Source organism: Cnephaeus nilssonii, assembly GCF_951640355.1.
Source record: "Cnephaeus nilssonii genome assembly, chromosome: 5".
Lineage (NCBI taxonomy): Eukaryota > Metazoa > Chordata > Mammalia > Chiroptera > Vespertilionidae > Cnephaeus > Cnephaeus nilssonii.
The window spans coordinates 87,671,219-87,689,005 of NC_137076.1; the positions used below are offsets into that span (position 1 = coordinate 87,671,219).

General features: G+C 46.7%; 1 protein-coding gene across 1 annotated transcript in view; it reads left to right on the forward strand.

Annotated features, from left to right (window-relative positions):
- The window catches only part of AFAP1L1 (actin filament associated protein 1 like 1), a 63,044-nt gene that overhangs the window by 39,202 nt on the left and 6,055 nt on the right, over nt 1-17,787 (forward strand). The window contains exons 9-17 of the mRNA XM_079772462.1: nt 604-696; nt 1,795-1,888; nt 2,115-2,273; nt 3,255-3,466; nt 4,349-4,494; nt 5,147-5,219; nt 7,928-8,039; nt 11,029-11,193; nt 13,210-13,388. Coding sequence (XP_079628588.1) covers nt 604-696; nt 1,795-1,888; nt 2,115-2,273; nt 3,255-3,466; nt 4,349-4,494; nt 5,147-5,219; nt 7,928-8,039; nt 11,029-11,193; nt 13,210-13,388 — 1,233 coding nt within the window. The remainder of the gene's footprint in view (nt 1-603; nt 697-1,794; nt 1,889-2,114; nt 2,274-3,254; nt 3,467-4,348; nt 4,495-5,146; nt 5,220-7,927; nt 8,040-11,028; nt 11,194-13,209; nt 13,389-17,787) is intronic.

A 17,787-nucleotide genomic window follows, 5' to 3' on the forward strand; every position in this document is an offset into this window, starting at 1 on the left:
CATGCAAAGTCACCTGACTTTGTAAACCACAAATGGTGACCTTTGTTATATGATCTGGATGTTTATGCTGTGTGACCTTGGATGAGTAGGTAAATGCCTTGGCGTCTGGAGTGTCCATATCTTTGAAACAGAAGCAATAACCCTGGCTGCCCCCCAGGCTATTGTAAATGTCCAACACAGTCAACAGAAGTGAATCTCTCACGCTTGTGCGGGGCAGCCCAGTTCACGTGGACCTTCACACCCATCATCTCGCTGGTCCTCAGACAACCTAATGAAGTTACAACTCATGTAATAGATGGGGAAATTGAGGCCCAGACAAGTGGCTTTCTCAAGGTCACACACTAATTAGCAATGGAGCAAGGTCTAAAAGCCAAGCCTCTTGATTCCCAGCCCCATACCTTTTCAATTCAAGGCACAGATACAGAAGAAAGCTTCTTTAAACCCTGATGTGCCCACACATGGCAGGAAGCCGCATTAACCTGTCTCTTCTGTTCAGTGGTCCCAGCCTCTCTGCTCAATGGCCCCGACCACACAGACCCCATTCTTCCTTTTGCTTCCACAGCATCCCTGCCCACCTGCTCACGGCTGTGTGTCCTCCCACAGGTCATCCGAGAGGTGAGCAAGCCCATCACAGGGGCCGAGGGGGCAGACATGCCCAGATCCCCAGTCCTCCTGTGCAAACTGGACCTGGACAAGGTACAGCTGTCTCCATGAGTCTCCTCTGGGCCAGGCAGTGGGGGCTCAGCACAGGCTTTTCCATGGGGGGACTCTGGGGCTGGTGGTAAAGCAGGCACCCACAGTGGTATCATACAAGCCAGGAGTGCCCAGTACAGAGCTGGCCCCACAGTAAGCACTCGATAAATTTCTAACGAATGAATGAATGCCTATATCCAAGGTGCAACACAAGCCAGAGGAGGGAGTGACTAACTCTGCCAGGACAGGAGTGGTTACATTTGAATGGAGCCATGACAAAATCGTAATTGTCTGTCAGAATGGGCCCCATTGAGACGTAAGTGCAGCACTCACTTAGTAGTTGGTCAGACCGTTGGAAAATATGTGCCAGTGTCTGTTCTTTGCCCAGTACTCTGGGTGATAAAGGGACTCAGCCCCAAATCCTAGGGGAAGGTTTAAGACCCACATACATGGGTCTGACGTGATATAGTACAGGCTAGCAGTTATAGAATGTGACCGTGGGGGCGGCATTGTTCTAAATGCTTTGCATGTATTACCTAATTTAATTTCTACAACAACTCTTTGATGAGTTACACTTTCATATAGGGAACCTGTACCCAGTAGGCACTTAATTGACCTGTCATGACTTTATAAAATGCCAATTCATCTATTTTTCTCCATCCTCACTGTCATCTTGGTTCATCCTGTTACCCAGTTTCACCTTGCCCAGGATGACACTCTCTTAAGTAGCTCTTCAGCTTCCAGTCTTGCTCCCTCTTATCACATCCCCCATGATGCCACTGGAGCCAACTTGCTAATCTGGTTGCATTACATTAGTCTCCCACTTAAATATCTTCCCAGATCCTTGTCACCTGGTCCAAACTCCTAGGACATTTATCTCAATGTGTTATAATTAATTGCCTTGCTCCTCAAATAGCCTGTGAGAATCTCAAAGATACAACTATTCTAGCTCATCATGGCCCACCCCCATACCTGGTATGGTATCAAGTACATTAACAGTTGCTGACAAATATTTGTTAGCTAATCCTCCTGTGCAGGAGTCTGGGGAGACTGAACCAACAAGGGGACCGCTGATGTGGGGCTGTCTGTGTCCTTCTCCAGAGGTTATCCCAAGAGAAGCAGACCTCAGACTCCGACAGCCTGGGCATGAGCGATAACTGTTCCACCCTTGGCCGCAGAGAGGCCTGCGAACATGGTAGGAGCCTGTGGGGGATCAGGTGGGGATGCCAGAGCCGGGAGGGGCAGGGGGCTTGCCACATGCACGCAGTGCAGAGCAGGTCCTGACCACTCTGGAGACCTGGGTGAGGTGACCTGGCCTGTGCACACCTGGAGCTGTGGGCGAGGCCTCTGAGAAGGCGAGGGGTGGGTAGACCAGGGGAGGGACATGGGTCTCCCTCCCCTCCCCTGACCCATCTCTGCAGCAACAGGCAAAGGGAAGAAGAGCAGCCTGGCAGAGCTGAAGGGTTCGATGAGCAGGGCTGCAGGCCGCAAGATCACCCGCATCATCAGCTTCTCCAAGAGGAAGGCGCTGGCCGATGACCTGCAGATGTCCTCCACCGAAGAGGCGGTTCCGTGCTGTGGTGGGTACTGGGCATACTAGGCATTCACTGGAGAATTCAGACCCAGTTGATCGGGCCCCTGGGGCCAAGCCAAGAGACCCTCCAGGCTCCATCCACCTTGCCCCCAGGACAGAGGAGAGAATCCTGCCACTGGATAGCTAACCCCCACCCCATCAGTTTTCCATGTCCTTCCATCTCTACTCTCCCATGAGGACCTGACACTCAGCAGGAGGAAAAGCCAAGTGACTCCCATATTTCTGTGACCTTAATTCCAATTATTGCCTGTCTCCAGGCCTCAGTTTCCTCCACTATGACGAGAGAAGAGTATCTTATTTCCCAGCATATAACATACCAGGTGTATAAAAATACTAAAGTACTTTTCATTATAAATGCATTCAATGTGAGTTAAAAGTGGTTTGAGAGGGTGAGCGTATTATTCTGCTCATTTAAATGCAGTGTTCCATGTGCTGGGATTCAATAGAAAATCATATATTTTAGATATACAGTGATATTCTAACCCTGGAAGAATAGTATAAAGGCACCTGGCTATACAGAAATATTTTGTAAGCAGGGGGATTTCTAAACCCATAGGTCACAGGACTGTACCGCCCTCATTTTATAATTCTTTATCTTGGTCAGATGCTTTTACTCCCACATGCTGCCACCAGGGGTCAGCATGATCCATTATTTTAGGGAGAGGAAAGGCAAGAGGAAGAGTTGTGTCTCTTATTCATTGTATATAGCAGTCCCTGCACTTTTCATCAAGCTTGGGATGGTCCAAAGGCTGTGCGGAGAAGGACAGATGTGATTATCAGTCCCCATTTTGCAGACAGGAAACTGAAACTCAGAAAGAGAAGAGGATGCCTGAGATCACACACCAAGAGAGAGCTGATCGGAAGGCCTTCTAGCTATAGTACAAGGGCTGTCCAGGCACTGTGGCCCTGGGGCACCCTCCGCAAGGCTGGGCTGTCGGGAGGTCACACTGCCGCTCTCCCCTCCCAGGCTACCTGAACGTGATGGTGAACCACAGCTGGAAGGAACGCTGGTGCCGCCTGAAGTGCAACACTCTGTATTTCCACAAGGACCGCACAGACCTCCGGACCCACGTGAATGCCATTGCCCTCGGTGGCTGTGAGGTGGCCCCGGGCTTTGGGCCGAGACACCCATTTGCCTTCAGGATCCTGCGCAACCGGCAGGAGGTGGCCATCCTGGAGGTGAGAGGAGTCCAGTGGCCCTGGTGGTGCAAGTAAAGGGAGCGATGGCCTGGGTGCTGGCTTTTTGTCTTGGGGGCCTCTCTTCTTTGTGTCAATCTTTCGGCTATTTAGATTTTAAAATGTTAACGCTGGAGGAAAATGTAAATAACTACCCCCTCACGTTACAGATAAGGAAACTGAGGCCAGGGCAGCCACGTGCTTTGTCCAGGGCTCCACAGAGGGTCAGTGGCCTCTTGGTCTCATCCTAGAACTAAAACCAGCCTCTTGGTCTTGTTTTCTTTGCCCAGTACCCACTGCCTCTCTCGGTTCTTAAATTCATGAAATATTACTTTAGTAACTCACTTTTATTTTGATAGTTTAAGATGGGTCTCTCATTCCTCTTCAATTATACACAGAGCTCTCTGGCAAAAAAGCATACTTTCTTCATTAAAGTGTAGTATGTATGGGCTAAGTTGATTTTATAAAAATGCTCTTTAAATGAAAATTAACGTAAGTATGCATGTAGTTATGACCAGCAATTTCTTGCCCATCTTCCTATAAATAATTGGCGATTATAATACAAGAAATAATATGATTGGGTTATGTAAGAAATAGCTTCCTCTAATAAAAAGTAAATATTTTTAAAAACTATTTTTTAAGGATATTCAGGAAGACTCGAATGTTATCATGTCTAAATGGTCAGGAGGGCTCTGAGGATAATGAGCAGAGACCTGAATAGAGGGAAGGTGGGAGCCATTTGGATTTCTGGATGTGTTCTAATCTTGTTCTTCTTGGATCCCTAAGTATTGGGTACATAACAGGTACCCCCGTGTCTATATAAATATGGGGTTAGGTAAGTGAGCAGCAGCCCAAGTGAACTCAGCTTTGCCTCCTCTCCTTCAGGCAAGCTGCTCAGAGGACATGGGCCGCTGGCTGGGGCTGCTGCTGGTGGAGATGGGCTCCAAAGTCACTCCCGAGGCGCTACACTATGACTACGTGGACGTGGAGACCTTAACCAGCATCGTCAGCGCGGGGCGCAACTCCTTCCTGTAAGAGCTGGCACCCCACAGCCCACAGCCGCCCAGGACCTTTCCCGTCTCGGCTCCCTCTCAGAGGCTCTGAGTCCAGCCCTGGGCACTGGGCGGGAAGGCTGAGGAGGGCTCTGTTCCCTTGGGAAGTCAGAGTGGGTGCGTTCCTCTTCTAGCAGGCAGGAGTGAGCTGGCTAAAGGAGGCGGCCCAGGGTCAGGGGAAGCCTTGGATGGAGTGAGCAAAAGTGGAGAAGTCCTTTTATATTGACATGGGCTCTGCTCACAGGCTGGGACCTTAGGCTCTCACGCCCTCAAGCCCCTGGGCAGGCAGGCACAGGACTGGTATGTGGAGTTTGGTACTAGAGGAGCTAGGCTCATGTCACAGCTCTATCACAATCATCAGCTTGGCTGGTTCCTTGCCGGTCTGGGTCCTGTTTTCTCACTTATATAATGGGGGTGATGCATTACTTGTTTCCTGGGTTATGAGAATCACGTGGGTCCCTGCCTAGATAGCCCTGAACACAGCAATGGCCCAGCGCTGCCTGGAATGGTTGTATTACTAACCTTCCAATATCCACTGTGAGCTGCTGCCAGAATCAAATGAGAGTGGACAGGAAAGCACTGTAAGCTGCAGAGTGCCATCATCATCATCATCATACCTTGTATTCTCTAGATATGCAAGATCCTGCCAGGATCAGTGGCCTGAGCCCCGAGTCTACGACGATGTCCCTTACGAAAAGATGCAGGTATGATCCCTTGGGGCTGCCCAGCAACACGGCAAAGGCCACTTCTTAGCTCTCCCTCTCTCTTTCCCTCACTACAGTCATGAGCCACTTAATGTCAGGGATACATCCTGAGAAATGCATCCTTAGGCAATTTCGACCTTGTGCGAACATCATAGAGCGAACTTAACACAAACCTGGATGGTATAGCTACACACCTAGGCTACATGGTATAGCCTACTATTCCTAGGCTCAAGTCTGTACAGCATGTTACTGTACAAAACAGCATGAAAGCAAATGAAGCACAAGAGAAAATCGTGCAATCAGGAGACAGCAAACACAAGATGTATGAGGCTGCTTGCTGCAGGTGTAGCACAGTATACTCTTTTACAGCACACTTTTTTATAAGTAGAAAGAGTACACCCTAAAATAACATGTAAAAGTATAAATAGGGAGAGGAAAGGCAAGAGGGAGAGTTGTGTCTCATAAATTTTTCAAAGTATAGTAAATACATAAACCATTAACATGGTTATTTGTTATCATCAAGTACTATGTACTGTACATACTGTATGTGCTATACTTTTTTTTGGTTAATCCTCACCCGAGGATATTTTTCCATTGATCCTTTGGAGAGAGTGGAAAGAGAGGGAAAGATAGAGAGAAGCATCAATGTGAGAGAAACACATTGATTGGTTGCCTCCTGCATGTGCCCTGAACAGGGCCCGGGCTGGGAAAGAGCCTGCAACCAAGGTATGTGCCCTTGCTTGGAATCGAACCCGGGACCCTTTCATCCACAGGCCGACTGCTCTATCCACTGAGCAAAACTGGCTAGGGCTGTGCTATACTTTTATAAGACTGGAAGCACAGTAGGTTTCTTATACCAGCATCACCACAAACACTGAACAATGCATTAAAATGTTAGGACAGCTATGATGTCACCAGGCAATAGTAATTTTTCAGCTCTATTATCATCTTACTAGAGGCCCGGACTGCCCCCTCTCACAGTCTAGGAGCCCTCAGGGGATGTCCTACTGACAGCTTAGGCCCTCTCCCCACAGAGCCTCCCTCTATGGGAGGCGACCGGGCTGATCAGGGGAAGGTGCCGCCCCCATCACCCCGCTGCTACTGCCACTGCCGGCCGCGGTAGCTGCAAGGCCTGAGCCCTGGGCCTCGTAGCTGCAAGGGCTCATGGCTGCCTGCACCCCAGGCCTCGCAGCCGCTGTGGCTTTGTCCAGATGGACTTTCAGATGGACATCTGCCCTAATTAGCGTATTACCTTTTTATTAGTATAGATGGGACCACCATTGTATATGCTTTCAACAGAAACATCATCATGCAGCACATGATTATACTTTTTTCCTTTGCCTCAGAGAGATTGTTTTCATTTAACCAGCAGCTGGAAGGAGAGGGATGACCCTTCTTATCACAGATCATGGCTCAGGATGAGGAATCCCTGGAAAGAAGGCTAGATGGTACAGTGAAGAGCTCCCAGATCAAGACGAGGAAGGACTCTGGACACTGGAAAGCACTATTCCAGTTTGAGCAAGGTGTTAGGCTCTCCACCCATTTAACACTCTGTGAACTAAGGCTGCTGATTCAGTGGTGTCTGGAGGCAATAACTGGGTGGCCACACCTGTAGGCCTTCACCTGGTGGCATCCACAGTCTGGGTTTCAGCTCCCAGAACCAAGTCTCCTTGTCTTGCTCACTAAACCGAGGAGATATCGGCTCATTAATTACAGTGAGGCCTCTGTGGCCATCACTGAAGCCAGAAAACTACATTCTGATCAGATGCTGGTGGGTGGGTTAGGCCCGACAGCATGGGGAGGGAGGGGAACCAAGCTGCCAAGGAAAACAGACGTGCATCAGGACCCCTGCTGTGGGCAGTGCTAGGTCACACTCTGAGTTCACACCTCTAGGACTCCCTTTACATGGTCTTTCTTCAGACACAGATTAACCAATGGATGCAGCTTGAGATCTTTCTCAGTTGGAGAGTTTAGGAGCAAGAGCTTAGCACTTAAAGGAGCAAACTTTGGACTCAGGGCTCAATCTGAATTACCTTGGGTTCACTTCTCTGGTCTTCACTTCTGGGCTTCAAACAGATATGATAAAATCTAACTGACTGGACTATTGCACGAGCTAATTGAAATATTTTAAGGAAAGAACTTAGCACAGGGCCTGGACAGGAAGTTCTTACACAGAAAAGTAAACCGTACTGCTGTTACTAAAATCACTATTATATTACATTATCATCATATTCCACTCGTGGTTCCTGAGCTTTGACAGATTCTGAGTGTTCTTAATACTCTTCATGCACAAATGTATAGTCAGTCTATGTAACTTCTATCATTGGCGGATGTCATCCATAACTTTTTTTTTTAACAATTCAGAAAACTTTAACGATACTTCGAAATAAGAAGAGGACAAAATATCTATGATAAATCAAATATGTCACCCACAATCTTTTCAGACTTCTTAATTTTCCTCTCTGCACATATTCCAATTTAGGGCTATCTTCTGCTGCCCCCACCCCACAGAATGATAGGAGGATCCAATGATACACTGCTAGTGAAAGTGGCTTACAAACTGTTGAGTGCTGCACAAGTTTAAAAATGTAAAGCCAAGATCTCAGAGGCCCCATGGCACTCACCCACCGAGCATGGACCAGGACACACCCGCGTTGATGACCCTGGGCCTACCTGCACTTCATCTTCTTCCTCCATCTCCCTCCCAGGATGAGGAGCCTGACCGTCCCACTGGGGCCCAGGTGAAGCGCCACGCATCCTCCTGCAGTGAGAAGTCCCATCGAGTGGATCCGCAGGTCAAAGTCAAGCGCCATGCCTCCAGTGAGTTCTGTGGGGGAGGGGAAAGGGTGAGGAGCAGCCCATGAGTGGAGGGAGTCTCAAAATCAAATTCCTCCAGGGATCAGGCAGGTAAATAAATGAGTGAATTGAGGTGTAAGAAAATACTCTACCATAAGAAAAATCACATCATAAGTACAGTGATGCAGGGCAGCTTGCATGTGGCCTCAGAGGAGAGACAACAAGGAGTGGAGTGGGGGAGACTGTAGGAAACTGTAGTGCTCAGGAGTGCCCACTAAGCTCCAGCCAATAGCCCACACACAGCAGTGCCAATTATTCAAGAGAGACCAGAAATCTAGACTTTATATGAAATCTACATACCCATAAAGAACATACTAAAAAGAGAGGAGAGAAAGAAGCGTAAAAATATATATATTTATTTATGTATTAAAAGAAATAATGGCTGAAAACTTGCCAAGTTTATTGAAAAACATTACTGATATATCCAGGGTACCAGTGAAGTCCAAGTAAAATAAAAGCAAAGAGATCCACAAAGGACACATCATGGTCAAAATGCTAAAGCCAAAAGGAGAAAACCTTGAAAGTAGAAGAGAAATCTATTTGTCACTTACAAAGGATCCCCACTAAGATTTACAGCTGACTTATCAGAAACAACAGAGGCTTTTCTCTTAAGATCACCTGCGCCCAGCCGCGTGTGGCTCAGTGGTTGAGCATCGACCCAGGAACCAGAAGGTCACTAGGTTCAATTCTCGGTCAGGGCACAAGCCTGGGTTGCAGACTCAGTCCCCAGTAGGGGCATGCAGAAGGCTGTCAATCAATGATCCTCTCTCATCACTGATGTTTCCTCTCCCCTTCTCCCTTCCTCTCTGAAATCAATAAAAATATATTTAATTTAAAAAAAGATCACCTGGAATAACATTCAGCAATAAAAAGGAAAGAAGCACTGATATATACCGCATTAGTTCATTAGTTACACTAGTAACATGGACGTTAAATATTCCTTATTTTCCCCTCCACTATGGAAGCCCAGATTTTTCTGGAAGATACTTGGGCAGTTCTGAGGCAAATACTTATCACCACTACTAGGAGGCCCACAGAAGTATAGCTCCTTGCAACAATCTAGTTTGCTTCTTCACCACCCTTCGAGTGACTCAAGGATTACAGGGTCGGGTGTGAGATAAGCTGTTCTCCGTGGTGCCAACATAGTAAGGCAAACCAGGGCAGAGACTCCCAAGAGTGAGTCCACTCACTGGTTCGGACCCTAAGCAAGTTTTCACTCATCTGCAATTGAAATGATAAAAATAAGTACAGTGCAGGAAGTTTTTCATAAATCTAAATCTATTCAATGTAAATGACCACTTTATTCTGCATTTGTGTTCTCCCAACTCTGGGGATGTTACACTATTATTTATTTTATAAAATATTTGGAATAATTAGATGGTAGTTGGGATTTTTAAGGGTCTTATCTGTTATGTCAACAACCCTTTGTTGGTCTACCCATTTTCTTTATTTTACCAGCCTAAAAAATTCAAAAGTCTGGGAGCCAGCTCCCCTGATATGCTATTGTATATCTGGAAAGTTGGAGGAAGTATGGGTCCCCTTCTCTGTCCTCCATGCTTTATTTATGATCTAGTTTGACTTGGAGGGTAGTTGTGGCAGGAATTGATTTTTGCATGAGTCACTAGGTAATCACTGCGATCCCTATAAGAACTGGAGAGACAAGACCCACACAATTATCAGTAAATCATGGGAATTGCTCCACACCCCACCAACTTACAAAGGACCGTGTGTGGCTGACTGTAGCAACAACATACATAAACTTTCCCTGAGAGGTTTGACTATGGCCTTGCCCCAGCTAGAGCAGTACTGCATGGCATGGACCTGGAGTAGGTGGACATGGGTTCAAACCTAGGTTCTGCCATCATTAACAGTAAGATATAACCTCTCTGTGCCTTTTTCCTCAACAATAAAATAGAGCTAATAATAGTCAGTTTTTATGAAAAGGAAATGGAAATGCATATAGGTGACCTAGTACTTAGTAAATACTCAATAAAATTTTGCTATATTTATTTGTTTTTATATTTTTTTTATTTATTTCAGAGAGGAAGGGAAAGGGAAAGAGAGATAGAAACATCAATGATAAGAGAATCATTAATCGGCTGCCTCCTGCACACCCCCTATTGGGGATCTAGCCAGCAAACCCTGCATGTGCCCTGACAGGGAATTGAACTGTGATCTCCTGGTTCATAGGTCAACACTCAACTACTGAGCCATGCAACTGGGCTATTTGTTGTTTCGGTCCATGATAATAGTGTAGAGCCCATAGTAGACTACTAGATCCCTCTCTACCCCCACCCATTTCCTAGTAATAAAATGGGCAATGCCTGACTTTAGCCCAAGGTCTTGATTCTCCATGGATCTGAGTTATATCTACCAGTCTCCTTGTCTTACACATACCTGAGAGTTGACTATAAAATATGCCCTTTTAAAACCAAAGTGTGTTATACGTCACAAAATTTATTTTACATTATTATTATTATTATTATTATTATTATTATTATTATTATTATTTAACCTTTACTAAGCACTTATTAATTGCCAGGTACTACACTAAGCACTTTTCATGAATTATCTCATTTTAAACCTACCACAATGCTAAGAGATAAATTTGATCAATATCCACATTTACAAATGTGGAAACTATAGCTGAGGAGAAGACACAAAAACATCACTATTCTCTTCTGCCTGATGTCACACAACCAATAAAGGGCAAAAGAGAATGCAAACCTTTGTCTGGTTCCAAAACCCTTCCCCCTCATCGCTGAGCTCTACTACCTCCCTTTTGCTCCTTGCTTCCCTAGAGCAGCCACATTAACTATATCTAGGGATATAGCTCTAAATATCCCCATTTTTATAGATGGCGCAGTTGAGGCTGAAAGAGAAGCTAACACCACCCAAATGCCCTTCCCAGAGGTCAGAACTGAGGCCCTTTTCCTGCCTCCTAATTCTGCAGGTGCCAATCAATACAAGTATGGTAAGAACCGAGCTGAGGAGGATGCCCGGAGGTACCTGGTAGAAAAAGAGAAGCTGGAGAAAGAAAAAGAGACAATCCGGACAGAGCTGATGGCACTGCGGCAAGAAAAGAGGGAGCTAAAGGATGCCATTCGGAACAATCCAGGTACCTACATGGTGTGGTCCTGAGCGCTCTTGGAGGGCTTGGCCTTTCCCTAGAACAGATCACCTGGTTTCTTACCCAAGACAGGTGAGCTTCTCCCTCCTTCCTCCTTTTCATCATCATCATCGCCACTGCCGCCACCACCACCACCACCATCATCATCATCATCCCTCCTGACTAATGGAAGGGCCCCCTATTTAATAACTGCTTTTTGGGTAAAGGGATGAAAAAGCATCACAAAAATGTGTACACTTAATGTAAAATGCAATCTAATTTTAGAAACGTTAAAATATGAAAAACAGCATATGCTTTAAAATCAGAGAAATAAAAGATCATTTGAACCTCACATTAACTCATTCATTCACAGATAGGTGCTGAGTATGGCTATTTGAGCATAGGTCCAGGTGCTGGGGACGATGGACAGTGCCTGGTACATAGCGAGCATCCAATATGTAATCACTGAATGAACAACTGAATGAATGAAAAGAACCCACCGTTACTAGAAAACCCTCCAGTGCAGCCTCCCTCAGGGCAAACATGGACTAATTTTTAAACCTAGTAAGGCCCAACATAGATAGCTCTTGGTACCAAGAAGGCTCTAATTTAGATATGTTGGGTTAAACTGAATAAACAGCAAGAACCCCTGGTCAATGTAAAGCTCTATGTTATGACTCTTGGTTACAAGGAACAGAAACCAAAGTTAAACTAGCTTAGTAATGAAAAAAAAGAAAAATGCACTTGAAAAACTGAACAATCAGGTATATCAAGGTCAAAGAACTTAAATGATGTCACCAGGAAGTACATTTCTCCAACTCTTGCTTTGACCTTCCTCTACATTGGTTTCATTCTCTGCCCTTCATGGTGACAAAATGATTGTGCAACTCCAGCCCTCACCTAATCCTCTCAGCCACCCCAGCAGAGAGAACTTCTCTTCCTAGTGGCCCCCACAAACACTTCACTCTGACCAACTTTAATCCCTAGGCCAATCACTGTGACCCTGATTGATATAGGATTATGGGCCAGGATTAAGTTACGTGCTAACACCTTGAACTAGGATTGAGGTCACCCCCATCCAAACTATCCTACCTAATAAAAGAGCAATATGCATATTGACTACACCTTCGCTACGCCCAAGCCACGCCCACCAGCCAATCAGGACGAGTATGTAAATCAACCCAACCAAGATGGCAGTTAATTTGCATATCAAGACAGCGTAGAAAGAAGCCAAGTGCTGCAGAAGGAAGCGAAGCTGCAGAGAAGCAAGCAGGCAGGCGGGGAGAAGGGAGGCAAGCAGGCGGGGCCGGCGCAGAAGGGAGGCAAGCAGGCAGGGCGGGGGAGAGTGCAGCAGGAAGCCCTATTGCAGGAATCTTCCTGCAATGGGCTACTAGTCCTATATAATAAAACCGTAATATGTAAATCGACCAAACGGTGGAACAACCAGTCTGTATGACGTGCAATGACCACCAGGGGGCAGATGCTCAATGCAGGAGCTGCCCCTGATGGTCAGTGCGCTCCCACAGGGGGAGCGCCACTCAGCCAGAAGCCTCTCCCACCACCTCCACTGCAGGCGGGCAGTAAAGAACAAGGGGTCCCAGACTGCAAGAGCCCCAGACTGTAAGAGGGATGTCTGACTGCCAGCATAGGCCTGATCCTCACAGGCAGACATCCCCCGAGGGGTCCCAGACTGCAAGAGGGCACAGGCCAGGCTGAGGGACCCCCTCCCCAAGTGCACAAATTTTGTGCACTGGGCCTCTAGTAAATAATAATGGAGGAAATGTGGTTTCCCAGGGGGAAAAAACAAGGTTCTGTATCCAGAAGATGGGGAAATGGGTATTGGAAAGGTAAAAAACACACTACCCAGCATAGAGCTGGAACCCCAGGCCTGAAATCCACCTCTTAACCAGGACTGAGGATAGGAAAGGCCCTCTGGGAGGGGCAGACTAGGGCCTGAGGCCCTGCCAAACTGCTTGATGCTTCAGGCCATGCTCAGCTGTTTCTCATCAATGTCTTTGGAAACAGGAGCAAAGTTAAAGGTTCTGGAGGAGGCCGTGGCCACCCTGGAAGCTCAGTGCCGGGCGAAGGAAGAGCACCGGATCGACCTGGAACTGAAGCTGGTGGCTGTGAAGGAGCGCTTACAGAGGTCTCTGGCAGGGGGCCCAGCCCTGGGACTCTCCATAAGCAGCAAGAACAAGAGTGTGGTGAGTCCACTCCCTGCTACACCAGGGGTAGCTGCTCCTTAATGTCCTCACATGCTACAGATCTTGATCATCCTTTGTGGCCAGGAGTTATGCTCGCTTACAGATAACAAAAGAGGCCCTAAGGGACATGCCACAGCTAAGATGGAGACTCTCGCAGCAAGTTCTCTGGCCTGTGTTCTCTCCACGGACGCACCACCATTTACTTGACTTTGTATCTCTTAGAAGTGGCCTTAAGGTTACTGATAACTACCGTATGTTGAATAAGAATAACAAACTTGTGTTAATCAATTACCACACCATCTTAACCTGTATTATCTCACATAGTCTTCACAGCAGTCCTATGAGCTAGTACTATGTGTATTCACCCCATTTGACAGACAAGGAAACTGCTATTTTTATTAAGAATTGGACTATATGGCCCAGTTGGCATGGCTCAGTGGTTGAGCATCGACCTATGAACCAGGAGGTCACGGTTCCATTCCTGGTCAGGCACATGCTTGAGTTACAGTAGGGGCATGCAGGAGGTAGCCAATTAATGATTCTCTGTCATCATTGATGTTTCTATCTCTCCCTTCCCATCTGAAGTCAATTTTTTAAAAAATCTTAAAAATAAAATAAAAAGAATTGGACTGTATTTTTTTATCATTATAGTCCTATCCCTTTACATATTCTGAAAAACAGTAGGAGTGCAATAAATGTTTCAAAGGAATAAATGTTCTACTTACTTTCAGACAAGGAAATTAAGACTCAGAGAAATGAAGTAATTTGTCTGATAAGTTCAAGTTATCATTGAGAACTTTCATCTTATTGTTGTCCAAGGTAACAGCTGCCTGGTCAGACCACACCCTATGACTAGGAAGTTAGGGCTGTTTCTTCCACCCTACATGTCCTCTCCATGGGGCATTTCCAACCTAACTTAAAAATTAAGAGCTTAGGAGGATTTCCAGAAGATGGCGGCATAGGTAGACGCCTGTACTCGCCACCTCCCACAACCACATCAATATTACAACTAAAATACAGAACAACCATCATCCAGAATTGCTGGGAATCTGGCTGAATGGAAGTCCTACAACTAGAGAAGAAGAAAGCACACAGAAACTGGTAGGAGGTGCAAAGGCACAGAACGGGCTGGTCCGGCACCCACGTGGGCCGCTTTTTTAATCAGGAGGGAGATCATCTCTGCGAAGGCCGCCCAGAGGAGCAGGGGTCCCAACCCCACACCAGACCCCCAGCCCAGGGTCCCAGAGCTGGGAAAAGAAGTCCCTATGGGCAGTAAGAACTACAGGCTGTAAAAACCAGTGCAGATTGGGGCTCAGTAACACAGAGGCTGCTGGAGACCCAGCTATTCCTCTTAAAAGGCCGGCACCACGAACTGAACTTACAAGGTCCCGCTTCCTCTGAGCTCCAGCACCAGGGTGAGGTTTTGGGGGACACAGACATATACGAGGAGGAACTGGATTGTCTGGTATCAGGACAGGAACTCAAGGGTGGCTTTCTCCCAGACAGAGGTACTTGCAGGGATCACTGTTCCTATGCTGGGACCTCCCCAGTAGATCCCAGTGCTGACTGGTGGTCATGTCTGTTTGCTCCGCCCTGATGATTCCCTAAGACCCCGCCTCATCCAATTTATAATCCAACCCAAGCTGTGTGCAGCAGGTTTTGCATATGAATGGCCTGTCCTTGTTCAGGCTAAATTCTCTCAAACAAGCTAGAGCTGTGTCAGGGAGCACCAAACCTATCAATAAAAGGCCCAAGACCCAGCACCAGCACCAGCCTGACTTGCTTCACAGCTGGGCCCCGTCTGAGCACTTCCAAACCCAATACAAAGAGGAGGAATCTGCAGATCTCTCTGTAGTTCCTGCTGGGTGGTCCCAGGCAGTGGCTGACTTTGCATCTCCCTGGAGACCAAAGAGCCAGTGCACCCAGTGGTCACTGTTAGACAATACCACATTACAACTCTACACATCCATAAGCAACACACTCAAGGGGCAGACTCAGTCAGCACCAAAGCCCCACTGAAGCAAGTCCTGCTCCATAGGGGTGTCTCCTGCATAGCGGCTCTCCCACTGTGGTCCCAGCTGGTCCTCACAGCCAATTGGCCTGGAGGTCAATTCCTCCCAGTAACACCAACAGCAATCAAGTCTCAACTACAACAAGACTGTGCTCACAGCCCACAAAGGGGTGCACCTGGAGCTCCCAGCTCAGGTGACTGGGGAAGCTGAGCCACTGGGCCCTACAGAACACTTACTACACAAGGCCACTCTACCAACTCAAGGAAACATAGTAACTCTACCCAATACATAGAAAGGGAAGCAGCCAAAATGTGGAGACAAAGAAACATGTCACAAATGAAAGAAATGGAAGAAAGCAAAGTACTGGAGTTAAGAGTTCAAAACCACAGTCATAAGGTTATTCAAGAATCTTCTAGAAACCTCCAAAAAAATGGAAAAGGACCAGTCAGAAATAAAGCATACACTGACTGAAATAAAGAATAATATACAAGGGATTCAACAGTAGAATAGAGGATTCTGAGAATCAAATCAACAATTTGAATATGAGGAAACAAAAAATACCCAACCAGAAGAGCAAAAAGAAAAAAAGAATCCAAAAATATGAAGATAGTGTAAGGAGCCTCTGGGACAACTTCAAGCATACCAACATTTGCATTATGTGGGTGCCAGAAAAAGAGAGAGAGCAAGATATTGAAAACCTATTTAAAGAAATAATGTCAGAAAACTTTCCCTACCTGGTGAAAGAAAGACACTTACAGGTCCAGGAAGCACAGAGAGTCCCAAACAAGAAGAATCCAAAGAGGACCACACCAAGACACGTCATAATTAAAATGCCAAGGGCTAAAGACAAAGAGAGAATCTTAAAAGCAGCAAGAGAAAAGCAGTTATTTACCTACAAGGGAATGCCCATATGACTGTCAGCTAATTTCTCAACAGAAAATATGCAGGCCAGAAGGGAGTGGCAAGAAATATTCAAAGTGATGAATAGCAAGGACCTACAACCAAGATTACTCTACCCACAAAACTCTCATTTAGAATTGAAGGTCATATAAAGAGCTTCACAGACAAGAAAAAGCTAAAAGAGTTCAACACAACCAAACCAGTATTATATGAAATGTGGAAGGGTATTCTTTAAGAAGAGGAAGAAGAAGAAAAATATCAAAAATATAAACAACAAGATGGCAACAAATACATACCTATCAACAATTGAATCTAAAAATCAAAATGAATGAGTAAGAAATCTAATGAACACAATAAACTGGCGAATAAAATAGAATCAGAGGCATGGAAATGGAACAGACTGACTATTCTCAGAGGGAAAGAAGGTGGGGGTGGGAAGAGATTAACCAGAGATCTTATATGCATACTAGAGGCCCAGCGCACGATTCAATCGTGCGGGTAGGGTCCCTAGGCCTAGCCTCCTGCGATCAGGGCCATCTTCTGCCTGTTCGCCAGTCCCCAGGCCCAATGCTGCCTCCGCCGCCGCCACTGAGCTGCCAGGCTGTTGGGATCACCAGCTCATCCCCAGCCGCTGCCGCTGCTGCTGGGGCTTGAGGCGCTGACGAAGGGGAGCATGGCAGGGGATCCGGGTGCAGACAACCGGCTCCCCGCCTCCGATGGCAGCGGAGCTGGGTGTCCAGGGTGTCCGAGGCAGCCCCCCTCAGCGGCCGCCAATCCAGCCGTTGAGAGGCAGGGGGAGGGGGGGTGGGAGTCCCGCGCCTCTCAATGGCCGGATATGCCACCCCGAGTCCCGCCCCCCAGCCTCCCACCGCCCAATCGTGGGCGTAGCAGAGTGATGGTTATTTGCATATTGCCTTTTTATTATGAAGGATATGCATTACCTATGGACACAGACAATAGGGTGGCGAAGGCTTGGGGTGGGGCAGGGACTGGGTGGAGGGGGGGCAATAGGGGTAAAAAAGAGGGACATCTGTAATAATCTCAACAGTAAAGATTTTTAAAAATTAAGAGCTTAAAGGCCAGGGACACAGAGTCACAGAGGGCTGGTGGACAGGCTAGAAGTGGTTCACTCATCCCAGCTGCTTCCTCCCACCAATAGGCCCTGATGTTCACATTCCATAAGACTTTCCCTCCACTTTTGACTCTTTCTGTGATCTTTAGAGATAAAGTTTTCTCCAAATTCCCTGCAAGCTAAGCTGTTAATGTGTCCCATGTAAGGAACTGCATCCAGTAAGGTACTAAGCAATCACCTGGAAAATTTCAGGGTAGTGTAGAAAATTAGAAGGAATGCAGGAGAGAAAGAAATAGGAAGGACAGTGGGGTAGGAAACCTAGCTCTCCCACTCCCCAGACATGTGACCTTGAGCAGTGACTTGACCTTCCTACTTTTCTTATCTTTACAATCAGATGACTAATAGTACCTACTTC